Source organism: Struthio camelus, chromosome 5 (assembly GCF_040807025.1).
Source record: "Struthio camelus isolate bStrCam1 chromosome 5, bStrCam1.hap1, whole genome shotgun sequence".
Lineage (NCBI taxonomy): Eukaryota > Metazoa > Chordata > Aves > Struthioniformes > Struthionidae > Struthio > Struthio camelus.
The window spans coordinates 50,826,457-50,839,865 of record NC_090946.1 but is presented as its reverse complement, the minus strand read 5'-3'; the positions used below and the strand labels follow the sequence as shown (position 1 = coordinate 50,839,865).

The 13,409-nt window shown below is 35.0% G+C and overlaps 1 protein-coding gene across 7 annotated transcripts in view; it reads left to right on the top strand.

Moving 5' to 3' along the window:
- Positions 1-11,260, top strand: part of STXBP6 (syntaxin binding protein 6) — a 135,045-nt gene extending 123,785 nt beyond the window's left edge. For all 7 annotated transcript variants that reach the window (XM_068946361.1, XM_068946364.1, XM_068946365.1 and 4 more), the window contains one exon: positions 3,267-11,260. In XM_068946361.1, the coding sequence (XP_068802462.1) occupies positions 3,267-3,290 (24 nt within the window). In that variant the 3' untranslated portion in view covers positions 3,291-11,260. The remainder of the gene's footprint in view (positions 1-3,266) is intronic.
- Positions 11,261-13,409: the final 2,149 nt, after the last annotated feature.

Sequence of the window (13,409 nt, the reverse complement as noted above, 5' to 3'; positions counted from 1 at the left end):
AGACCCGATTTTGTAACTCTATTGTCTGTTTGGTGATGAAGGGGACAGTGGGGAAGATTACAAAACCACGTTGTTATTCTGGAATCTTGTTCCTTAGTAAGTATGAGTTTCTTCATGCTTCAGTCTAACGTTGAAATTTGAAAGAATATATTTTCATTCTAATTTAAAGAAATAGCTACTTACCACTACAAATGCGATTGCTCTGTAGTTGGCTTAAGCTTATATCTTAATAACGCTACTCATACGAAATAGGGAGCAGCTACTTCAGAGTGCAGATTTCTTAATCTGTCAATTTCTGATCCATTTGTGTGTAATCTGGCCACCTGGTTTGAGCTTCAGGTAGCCGAGAGGCTTGTAATCCCACCTAGGTCGATCAGAAACAGAAGATGCGGATTAGAAGTTGTTTTAGGAGATTAGTGTGGAGAAAAAGTATGAATGGAACTGATGGAACATTCTGTAAAGGCTTCAGAGGTGTCTGCAGTCAAATACTGGATGTCTACTTGAAGTTACAGTACTGGAGGAGGTAGGGAAAAAAAGAATAGTCTGGAATATCTGGACAGAGCAGCAGATTGAGAGGCCAATTTTATTTCATGTTAATATTAACAAATGTACCTTTCTCTTCTGTGTATTTAAAGAAAACATCTTGGTTATGCTAATAGTAAAAATTCCTTACAGTTAGTTTTATCAGTCAGTAAGATAAGTTTTCTCTTACTTTTGTTGTGGTTTTATTGTGCTTTATTTTGTTGTTTTCATATACTAAAACTTGAAGGTTCTAAGCTGATTGAGTACTCTATTGGTAAATGAGGACTTAATTGTGGCATAATTTTGGAAATAATAACTTACATTCCTCCAACTATCCTAAAGAATGTTTAAGCTTGCAGTGAATATGCTATATTCTATTATATTTTCACTTAAATCTGTTTTGTGGGATTTTTTTAATATTAATTATAATTGAATCTCTTCTTGTTTGAAAGGCGTTAAGTGTGCTAAATATTCTGTGTGAGGGCAATGCATGATGTGTAGTATTGCATGACTCTGTAGCATCATTTCACCTCTGACAGTACTTCCTCAGATTATTTGCCAAAATTAAATATGATTTTATTTCAGACATGAGAAATTTGTAACGAAGCGTATGGAAAAGCCTGCATAGCCTGGAATGCTTGCATTTTAAGCTTTTTCCAACAATATTTTAAGGGCAGGTATGAGCTAGATGTGCATGTGGCATCCTGACGTGCTTCGAAATTCAAAATTGTTTATGATTCATTTGCAAGTTAATGGACTTTACTGCATTTTATGTCAAGAGGATGGGGCCTGACTCTTCTCCCTGGTGCCCAGGGACAGGACAAGAGGCAACGGGCACAAACTGAAACACAGGCATTTCCATCTGGACATGAGGAAAAACCTATTTCCTGTGAGGGTGACAGAGCACTGGAACAGGTTGCCCAGAGAGGCTGTAGAGTCTCCTTCCCTGGAGATATTCAAAAGCCCTCTGGACACGATCCTGGGCAACGTGCTGTAGGTGTCCCTGCTTGAGCAGGGAGGTTGGACTAGATGATCTCCAGAGGTCCCTTCCAACCTCAACCGTTCTGTGATTCTGTGACTTTATAAACATTGATTCAATATACTTTGAAATAAACTCATCATCCTGCTACACAGGAAAGTACTAGGCATGGTCTTATGGCTAGTCAAGCCTCAGCTATACTGCTGAACTTTCTTTTGCAATACAAATGTGGGAGAGAAAATAACAAGATATCTTTTATCTTAATGGTAACCACTCTTACTGTTATTTTTCCTTTCAATTGAAACTGCAATATAGGATTTCATGAAATGAATGCAAATCTGTGTTGTTCCCACCACATGTCTGTATACCCAGCTAATAGGAAAAGGAAAGAAAAAATTTATCAGATGATCAATTTGATTTCTGTTTTGGCAGCATATCCCATAAGCAGGTTTATTCACCCCTGTGTCAGCCTGTTTGTAGGTGTACTCAGTGTATAGTTTTTTTCCTTTTAAATTCCACATTCTGTAATTTTCATGTAAAATTCTATTGTATTTGTCTTCTAAATATATACATTTTGTAATAAATTTTTGGAAAGCCTCTCCTCCACTACACCCTCCAAAAGCATATCGGAAACGTTTTACTACAATTGGCATCAAGTTTAGGGCACTTTTACCCTGATCTGATCTGCACCTGATATAAAAAGGATTGTATGTTTTGTCTCCCTGCAAATTCAAATACCCTGTGTCACTGAATAGATACCCAACAATTCAATTTAGGTTATCCCATTAGACCTTAAAGTAGTATAGGTATTGAGAATCTTGTTCCTGATCTCCCTATAAGTGAAATATCTAGAAAAATTTTTCTGTGAAAAAGGAAACTGTGGCTTGACTGTGGAAGGCAAAGCTGAATTCCAGTGAGTGGTTAACTCAGAAAGTTTTCTTTTGAGCCCATTACTGAACAAAATTGCGGAAATGCTTTTGCAGAAAAAAGCAGTGGTGTCAGTAAATAATCTTAATTAGTATAGTATTACGTTTGTTACATCAAGTCCAAAAGCCAAATTCTTGGAGAAGAGATCAGAGCATATGTAAAATAAAAGGCTGCAGTTGTATCACAGTGGTCCATGAATTTGTATCCTACTGATAAAAAGCACTAGGTGTAGTTCAGTCATATTCATCTATTTCATGCAGTGTTAGATGATGCTAAACTAAGAAATATGAAAGTCTTGGCAGTGATTTAATATCTAATTAGTATTATACTAATTAGTACTGAGAATGTATCATTTCTGGCACTGTTTTTGCTATTCTTAGTAGTCCTGCCTAGAGCTTCCTTGAAGTATACAGTTCTCCCTGCTCACTGCAGTAAGGCTAATTTGGATGGCAAAAGTTAGTAAAAGAAAGAAACTGGAGCTTAGACCTTGATGAATAAAAGGCTACAGTATAGCCAATAAGAAGAAAATGAGGGTGGGGAAAAGGAAATGAGAAACACTTCTGTGTTAGTTGTTGTTAATGACTATACCTCAGATACTTTCAGTATATATTACTGCTTTCAATATTTATTATCACATAGCAAAGGGAAACTTTGCATATCTATCATAGCAGGGGGAAATTCTTCACATATTTATGTGCAAAGAAGTTCTGGATTTCAGGCGTCTTTTAAAGAATTTGGTTTACAGAACTTTTCTGATCCAGACTAGGCCTATTAGCTTGGCTTAGCTATAGTTATATGCGATATATTTTTAATTCTTTATTTTTCCTTTCTTTTTCAGCTTGCCATGAAGCACAAATGTTGAGATACTGCCCAAAGTCAAAACCTTCCCAAGAGGAACTGAAAAGCTAGGTTCAGCAATTCTTACAGGAGAATCCACACTTCCACGAGCTTTTTCCTTCCAATTCAGTGGAGATAAGTTTTTTTTTTCAGTTTCTGTGCCAGAAAAAATGTTATATTTTTACCTTTTAGGTTTTTTTTGGTTCTTTTTTTGTAAGATTGCTACACAATCCTGCAGTACTTCCAGCCTATGTTTCAGTTATTACGGGAGTTAAAGCAAACAGGGGAAGTGGACCAAACGATAAGCAGATCAATGTTAAACTAGGAATAATCTTCCCCCATGCTCTTTCCTGATATTGTACAGGAAAATATTAAACTCGCTGTGGAGGTGTGCATGGAAATAAAATGCAAAGAAAAGTTATACTTTTTTTCTTTTCTGTAGCATTAGCAGAATGTGAATGTTGGGATTAAGCACCTGAGATTGTAACTATAGAGGAGAATAGACTGCTTTGTTATGGGAAATAGAAACGCTCCTCTTCCCAGTGTAGGAACTTTTGCATGTGCCATTACCAGCATTCAGAAGTGGGTATCTGTGGGAATTGCATAGGGAAATCTGTTACTGTGCTGCATTTTGAACATTTATATTTTACCTTCCAGATGGATTGTATGAATTGTATGACAAACCTAGAGAATGTATGCTTAAGGTCTCCAAGTTCTGAGGAAAATGTGATTTTTACATCTGTGCACGCATCGTTGTGCCTCAAACTCAATCTAGAATTTAGCAATGTGGTAAAATAATAACATTTCATTTTCTTTATGCCTGTGATTCCTTGCTTAAAGGCTTCCATACAAATGAAAATGCACCATTTTCTGAGTCATCTGTTTTGCATAAATTCAACAGTAAGATTTTTTGGGAAAGAATTCAGAAATATATCTGGTTAGAATGAGTTGACTTTTGTGTTAGCTAGTCCTCTGATTTTTAAGATAGAGGCTTTGAAAAAGCATGTCTTAGTGCATTAGAATTGTAACATCTAGTGTAGGTCTCAGTTTTCAATATATATTATCACTGGAAGAGTGGCTGCCTACTGATGTTCCTCTTACAAAAGTAAGTTGTTTACTCTTCCATGACAGCTGTATTCTTAACATTGATTAAGATTACTTATTTACTTCTAGAATTGAAAAAGAAGGGGGAGGGGCATGTCATATACTTTTTTTTTTTTTTTTTTTTTTAAATCAGTAAGCTGAAACAGAAATTCTGGGAGAGGTTTCAGCCTTTGTCTTTCAAAGATACGTGCTCTTTAAAATCAATGCACTCCAGAATTTTCTGTCATCACCTGACTGAAGAGCCAGAGAGCTGGCATTATCTGAATGTACTGTAGTTTTCATTTTCATTGTAGAATAAGATTTTTTGCATTATTAATGACACTTTAAACAATCTAAAATCCTCAGAGCAGTGCTTGGAATAGAGATGAAAGCCTTTGTAGTAACTGAGAATATTTTAGTTGCTGCAAGCTGAAGTAGCTGAAAATCTCTCTTGGAAATACCCATATCGTAAGAAGATGCTTGGCTTTAGGAAAACAGTTGAACTAAATACATCAACTACTTCAAACTATTGCAAATTTTGCATCAATTTTTTCTGTAAATTAAACTATTTGATATCAAGCTTTTTTCTAATTTCATACTGAGATTGAGAGAAAGAGGAAATTCATCGTCTATGTAATACCAAACAATCATTTCAGGGTCACCTCTAGCAGTCGTTGCAACCTGCACTGACAACTGAAGGAGAATTTGGCCAGCTGTATGTGTCTTTTAAGACTGGAGTTCTGAATACTCAGTTGAGCTACTTAAAATTAATGCTTGCCCTGGAAATGTCGGTAGCTTTCTGAGAAAAATTGCAATGAATGTGGATATTTCTGCAAATTAACAAGCATGATTGTCTCTTTATTAGAAATTAAATTTCTGCTACAGACAAAATGTTAGACTATTTTTTTAAAAATAGTTGTATTAGAATTCAGTCAGGTGCATTTTTGACCACACAGCTGTCTTCTGTCATCATCTTTTCTACTTTACGTAGTTTTTAACTATATTCTTGGTGATTCTGCTGCTAACTTAACCTAGGTGTTTCTGCTGGGAGAAAGAACAGGCTTTGAACTGCTGCCATCTAGCTGGTCCTCTAAGCTTGTCAGTAATTCAGAAAAAATATCTAACCTCCAGATCAGATAAACCTGGGAAGAATAGTTGTCTAAATTCAGATAAAAAGGTATTTTCAGGTGTTTACACGTTTTAATATCAGCTGGACAGGTCAAGTTCACAGTTGCACTGCTAAGTTCCAGACGTTTTGTGGATTGAACTGTTCTAAAACATTATTTTAGTCCCATTGACAATTTTGCAACATTGTTTTTGTATATCTTCCTGTTTGAGTTTCATGTGTTACATATCATAACTCAGGACTTTTCTCGAGCCATCAAAAGCCAATTGCTACGGGAATTTTCAGTAACTAGTGATATTGATAAAGAAAAAGGAATTTACTTGTGTTTTTTATGTTGTTCTTGCTATTCATTAAACTACAAGATTTGATGTTTTCTAGAAAAATTTCAAAGATGTGTACTAACATCTATCCAAAGGCAAATCTTCAAGCATTGCAATTTCCTCCTGGAACTTAGCTTGTAGTGTATACAACATAGTATTGTTAGATATCCATGTACATAACATACATATACATAATTCAGGATGATGTTTCATATTAAAGAATGTATTTGTAAATTGTAACAAGATCAATAGTTTCCTTATCTTTTTAAAGTTCTGCAAAGAATAAAAAAATGCGTTGTTAGACTTGAGACTACTGTACTGCAAAATCTGTCTTAAAAGGCTACTTTTGTGTCTAGCAAAAGTTGTGCATTATGTGAAATATTAACAAACGTGCTCTCTAAAAAGTGATCTTAAAGGTAGGTAGGTTCTGCTATAATATGCCAGTATTGTAATATTTGCTGATATTTGTTGTAACATATTCCTCAGAAGTTCTCAAAGATGTAGAAATAATTTTGTGCCATTCTGGAAAAAAGTGGGACCTGCTCTGTTGAGTCTTACTGGAAACCCTGATTTTGTCATTAAATACTTTGACTGTGAAATAAAAAAAAAAAAAAATTGTCCTTGGATTATTTTCAAAATATTAAGGCCTTGTCGATAACATTTTTCTATTTCACTTTAGCAGAATTGAATAAAAATTAGTTTCCACTGGAATGATGAAAATTTTCTTTAGAAAGAATGCAGTGTGGTATTTAAAAAAAAAATAAATAATGGGAACTACTTTGAAGAGTTTTGTGTCAAAGCAGATTCTGGACAATGGTTAGTACAGGTTTAAGTTGTCTTCCTTCCTAAAGGCTATACTGTTCAGAAAATTCTATGTTAATTTCCTTTTGATTTGCTATAAGATGTTTGTTCTCTAATTATTGTTTTCTTCTGTTCATCTAATTTTATTGATAAATTTTTGTCAAAGAGAAAGCAATCCTAATAGCTTTATGGGAATAAAACTATAAAGGCTGAATTCTTACATTTTACATACAGAGAGGCAATTCCATAGATTTAAATGAGGCCGTATATGGAAGAATCATATTGATCAACATGAATAAAAATCCGAGAACTAATTCTGCAATTTGTGTTTTTAAGACTAAATGCCCTAAGAGCCTCATCTGAAAAATGCCCTGATGACAAATATTGTGAAATGATTAAATTATTTTAGTTATTTTGTGAAGTTTGCTAGAGTGCATGTTATTAATCTGATATGAACACGTGCCAAACTCCCAAACTGTATAAAGCTTCTATTCAAAAAATAATGGGTCTCTGATGAATACTCATTGCTTGATCAGAACAGCACTTTAGTATAATTGGATAGTACCTAACAGGGCTATGTTAATTTACCTAACGTAAAGCAATTTTCTTCCATCCTTATAGTACATTTATCCTATAAGAATGGAAAAAGAAAATGTCTCGTTCATTTTCTGAGTTTTTCTTGGATCTAATTCATCATATTGATATTTTGTCTAGCTCTCATAATTTTTACAAAAAATCATCAGCCAATAGTCATTAAGACTTACGTCCTCTCAAGATTTAAATCACTGTGTTATTTTTTCAAAATTAGTCCCTCATGGAAGTGTTCAGGTATCAGTGGCTAATGGTATGAACTAGTATAAATGCTAGTTTTTCCGATAATTCTGAAAACTCAGCATCTGTCTCAGCACGTAAACTCAGGGATTTCTATTATGCATCATCTGAAAGTACTGTATGATCTAAAATGATTAAAATGTATTAGTTTTTTTTTTTTTATTTGACTGTTGTTTCTTTTTCATCTGCTGTTATCTCATGCAATCCATCTTGCAAATTCTGGAAAGAGTTTTAAAGATTAATAGGATAGTAGCTAGCTTTCACGGGGATTCGTGATTTCTCTCTATTTTCACAATGACTGAAAAACTCCAAACTGAGGGCAGATGTACCATTTCATGGATGCATAGTATGGTGGACCTACAGTGCTAAGGCCAAGTGTTCTACTCTGCTGTTGGAAAAGGTATAAAAATAACGTTGTTAGCTAGGAAATTTGGATGGCTTTAGAAGTTAAAGAGGTGACATCTAACCAAATTCTAACTAATGTTAATGTCGCTGCTAAAGATGCAAGGAGGAAGAGTTCTCTTCTATCGTAAGTTTTCTCTTTTGAATTGAATAGAAAGTAAATATGAGAAAGATAAACTAGAAGATTTTGAAAATGTTTCATATTATATTGAAATGAAAATCTTTTCCGTATGCAACTAAAGTTAATCAACCCATTATTTTCCAGACAAATCAATGAGTAATGATTTTTAACTATTCCAGAGAACAGAGATGCAGTAAAGCTCCCTATGGAGTAGCATGGTCAGACTATTAGGATTGCCACAAAACATCCATTTACCTGTCCAAAGCATTAAAACTTTAATGAGAATCTCTTTTCAAAACTTTTACTAGTTTTATTAAACACAGCATCCGTTAACCTTTTAAGATAGCTGTAAGATTCTTGGTGCTGTAGGCGTGGTTGGCACTCTGATAAAAGGCATTTAGCTTTGATAATAGAAGAGAGATTTTTAGCTCAACCTGAAACATCCAATATTGCTTTTAGAGATAAGAAGCAGTCTGCATGCTGCAAATCAGCAGCAGCTCATTCTGAAGTGAAGGTGGGCAGAAGGAGGGAAGGCTCAAGAATTGGAGGCTTCTGGGTCTCCACTTGAGCAAGTCAGAAAGGGTGATAAAGTGACTGTCCAGTGAGCTCTGTGTGACGATGCAGCTCCCAAGACAGAGAACAGCAGTGACGGAGCACTTGCCATTATTACTTTCTCACAACTGGTTGAAGGATCATCTGCATTTTTAACAGCCAGTTCTACCAAACTGTATTCAGGATGGTCTTGAGGTGTTTTAAACCTATGTATATATACAGAAATGAGTACCCTTGCTTTTATCTTACCTTTTCATTTCTGTTGTCTTCCCGTGTGCAGTTCTTCAGTATTTCAAATGAGCCAAGAGCAGGTCTGTTAACAGTCATAACACTCTTGGGCTGCGTGACAGATACTATTATTCACTGAGACCATGAACAATTGCAGAGCCACCAGTGTCTGACTGAAATAATAGCTGTACCTACAGGATCATTTGTGAGGCACACAGCTGAGACAGGTACCATTCATCTCCCAGGAGCTGTTTCAGAACACTTAGCATCTCTGCATAAGGAAAGCATCTCTAACTACTAGATATTGCTGATTACCAAAAATTAGTAGGTAACTGTTTGATTAAAAATCTCTCTACTGAAGTCTGTATTCAATGTAGCAAGCCCTGTAATAGCACTGAAGGAGAAAAAGAGGTGGGAAGAGAAAGGTTATGTTTTCTTGTTCATTGTCTGGATGAGCTTCGTAAGAGTCCCTTCTCTGTTTTTGTGTGACACAGTAAGCGGGCAAGATTATTTATGGCTTCTCTGACTGACTGACTGACTTTGTCTGTCCTCGTTCCCACTTTTGTAGTCTTTCATACTGAATATCGAGGTTCTGTCGTCTTGCCTCACTTACAAAACCCTCATCCGAAGGGATGGCTCCACAACTGAGCTGTCATTCTCTGTAAGACCATCATGAAGTATGATCTTCAGTCCCTCCCCGCCCCCCCTGGTTTTTGAACAGCTCCTGTTGTGTTATTTGACTACAATTTGTCCCTGTTTTTAGGATGTTGATGGAGACATACTGTTATATATTGCATATAAAATGAGTGCACTTTTCACATCACAAGGGCGAAGCGTAGTGAAGATAGTTGAACTGAGGCAATGAAAAAAAAGTTGAACTTTTTCTCTCCTTAAAGACTGTTCAGCCTGTTCAATGCAAGTCCAACAAGGCTGATGGGTAAACCGCAGAATTAAGTGGCAATGTTCACAGCCCCAGCCTCAGCTCTGAATTAGGCACTTCAGACAGATTTATAGAAATCAGCATGCCGTGCAGGAAACCCCTCTCTGAGAACTATTCAAACATTCCATGTGATTCTTCTGAATTGCAGAAAATATGCAGGTGCACTGTTTCTTTTCATGAAGGCTATAACATTATGCAGAGATTAAGATTATTAAAGACATATCTAATGGAGCAAAGTAGTAAAGCCAGATTTATAGATGGAAGTATTTATTTGTCAGACATACTAGAGAACAAGTTATACTCACTAGTTGTACTAAACATAAAAATGTAATCATATGTTCAAATAAAACGCAAGAACAACTTCTGATGAGAAGACGCAAACCTTTCATCCTATTGCCTGTGGTGATCATCAGCAGAGGGTTATAAGCACATCATTGAAAGCAATTCAGATAACAAGGTTTAATGAGTTCCTTCGTTACATCTGGCAACAAACTAGGATCAGGCTCAGCCAATAAAACAAATTTGCTTAAGCTACTTTGTGGATACCCAGCCTTTGCTATGTTTTAAGCAATCATGTTTTATTTCACAGATATGGAAATCTAACAGAATCTACGTTGTTTGTTTTTATAGCTCAAATAGTGACTTAAGCTTGATTGACTCAGTATGACAGAAGTCATATACCTGTAACTTAATGCATGCCATTTTAGTTATTGTGATTGAAGTAATTTAAACTATAATCTTTTCTTGTTTTCTAAATTTCCTTTCAGTTCAGCTTTCTTGTCAGCTATGTTTTCTATGTAATCTGTAAGTAAAGATAACACATTTGCCAAATTATGTGTATTCTTTACAGAGAGACATTAGTACTGTAAATTTAATCAGCATAAGCATTTACATTTTTTTTCACTGTAATTGTAGGTGCTATTTGTCAATGTAAGCCAAATATTTGTGTGGATTTTTCAAGACTTGATCAATATTCGGTGCAGAAATTTTGCTGAACTGAAAGGAGAGAAGAATGTAGGGAGATACCATTTCTGCTGTCAAAAGGAGCTTACTGAGTTAGTTGGTGTGTTTGTAAAAGCTGAAAAGAAAATATGGCTTCATGCCGTTCTTGTTAGTTCTGTCATGCTGGTTAGTATGAGCAGTAATGGTACTGTGCTTTATTTCTTATCTATTATTGAGACAATTGGATCTTAGAATCAGGAAAGAATTCAAATCTATTGACTTTGAAACCGTAGAGCATGCTGCCATAGTGACATTTTGAAGACCTAGATGTTGATGTGTTGTATACAGAAAAAAGCACATGTATTTTGTTACTTTTTGTTTTAACCTACATTAGGTTAGTAGTTTCACTTTTTTCCATGGTACTAATTTGTCATATCAACATGTTTCAGTTTGTAATGTAATACACCTTGTCAAGCATACAAGTATCAAAATTAGCAGAGGTTTTATTCCTCTTTAACAGACGTTTATACACTTCCTAGTACTTTTAAACTCTCTTCAGCAAAGAGTATCTTAATCTCACTGCTCCTTCTGCTGTAAGCATTCATGTTCAGCTGTCCCATTTGTTTTAAAATAAATTCTCTGAAATGTTTTCATCTATTACAGTGTGTGCTTGATTGTTTTTAACTACTGCAGCTGCATTTCTGTGTGTATAAGGAATATTTTATCAATCTTCTACATATATCTTAATACTTTGTATCTTCAATATCTCCCACAACCCCTTCATATTCCATCTTCTTTCTATGGTACTGCATAATAAAGCTAAAAGTGGGATTTTTTCTTTCTCTATCTCATTAACATAATCATAAACTAATAGTGACAGTATTTCCAGTTTCAAGAAACCGATCAGCTACCAAAAAAAGCTAGAAAAATTTTGTGAAGTACTGGAATATGTCAGGGAAATACTGTTGTATCCACTTTGCTTAAGCAAAGTCCTTTCTAGTGCTCTTGGAATTGGAAAAAACATATTCCTACAGCTTTTCCATAAAACTATTCAACTGTGGCAATAAGTTAAGCCATCAAGTAGTTCTTTTTTTTTTTTTTTTTTTTTTTCCCCAAATGAGGTCTGACCCATTTTGGCAGTGCTGTGCAAACTGACATCAAATTCAAGAATCATTGTGAAGTGTCATTTTAGATATGTATCAAGATGTTTTGAAATTCCATCATGGGTCCATGCATGTGCGAGAGTACCTACTTTTGTTTTGCACAGCTTAATTTTGTTAAGTTCCTAGTTTCACACTGTTGTTCCAGTTGGCCCAGTACTGGAACCAAAAAATGCCTTTTTCAATGGGAAACATTGAAAATATTGAAGAGAATCAAGTTCATTGAAGTTTCCAAAACCCTTTTGCCTGAGACAAGTTTATTTTCCATGAAACAGCTGTATTTTCTGGAGCTTGTTAGTGCTTTTCCAGGGATTTTCTTCCAGATGCTACGGAATTGAGCAGAAAGATTATCACTGCCCTGTAAAGAGATTTCTGGTTAGGTTTTTGATCTGCAGAGCACCTTCTTCCAAATCAGTACCAGAGAAAGAAATAATATGGCTAAGGACTATTGGGACCCCTTTCTTTTTCTCGTTAAGGTAGACTTAAGTTCAAGTCTTTTAGAAGGACTTACGTTCCAACTCAACTCTCCCTCTCCCCCACTCCCAAAACTTTCATTAAGGACTTGCTATTTGACTTGTATTCTTTCCAAATAGAAATTTTGAACGCTATAAAAGGAGTCTAAATTCAGAGAGCACTGCAACAGGAAACGCAGAAGCCTTGTTTGAAGATGTTGAGTAAACAGCTGAAAAGATTTGGAAAAAAATGCAATAGTGCCTAACTTGCAAGTATCTTCAAAGAAGGTAGTCAGACTGGAATTAAAAAGTGCAACGAGAAGTAAACTCATATGTTACTAAAAACAAATTTCCAGTCAATAACGGAGAAATTAGTATTTTCAGGTCTGAAAGGAGTTCGTTTTCAACCGAATTCATGTGTTTGGTCAGCCAACTTATCATAATTTTTTTTTTCTAAAACTACAGAAAAAAGTACTGACATACAAGATCAGGTAAACTTTGATGGTTAACCTGTCTTAATGACTGTACATTGCTGGTATTGAGCATTGTACATCTAACCAAAAAATATTGGTTGTGATCTGTAATGCTAAATTTCACATTAGATCTGCTTTGACTAAAGCTAAAACATGGACTTTTGTGATAGGCCTTTATATATGACTTTTTGCAATGATATAAAAGTTAACTTTCAATTTATTTATTTTACCTCTTAAATATTGTAAATTACAAGAACAGTACAGATTCTTTGGTGAAATTTATTACTGTTGTAGAGGTTCTTAGCCTGATATATAAAACTGAATTATGATCATAGAAAATCTGGCTACAGGAATTTAAAGACAAGAAAAAAGTGTGTAAGTTTCCCTCATAGTTTTTTTTCCATCATGAATTTAAGCACATAGGTATAGGTACCTCCAGGAGAGAAGTGTTCTCATCAATCACCCAAGTTAAAAAAGCAAAAGCAATATCCCTGCAGTATCCTTATTTTTTTAATCAGTGTATATGCTAGTTTATAAATGCACTTAATGCATTACAGCAATTTCTTAAAGCAATTAAAATTGATAAACAGTTTCACTGTGCTATCAGTGATAATTATTCCAGTCTTTAAAATATCACTATAACTGTGTTAAAGGATTGTACTGTCCACTATACACTTCTGAAAATGCAGTGTCTCCCTTGAATCCAGTATTCA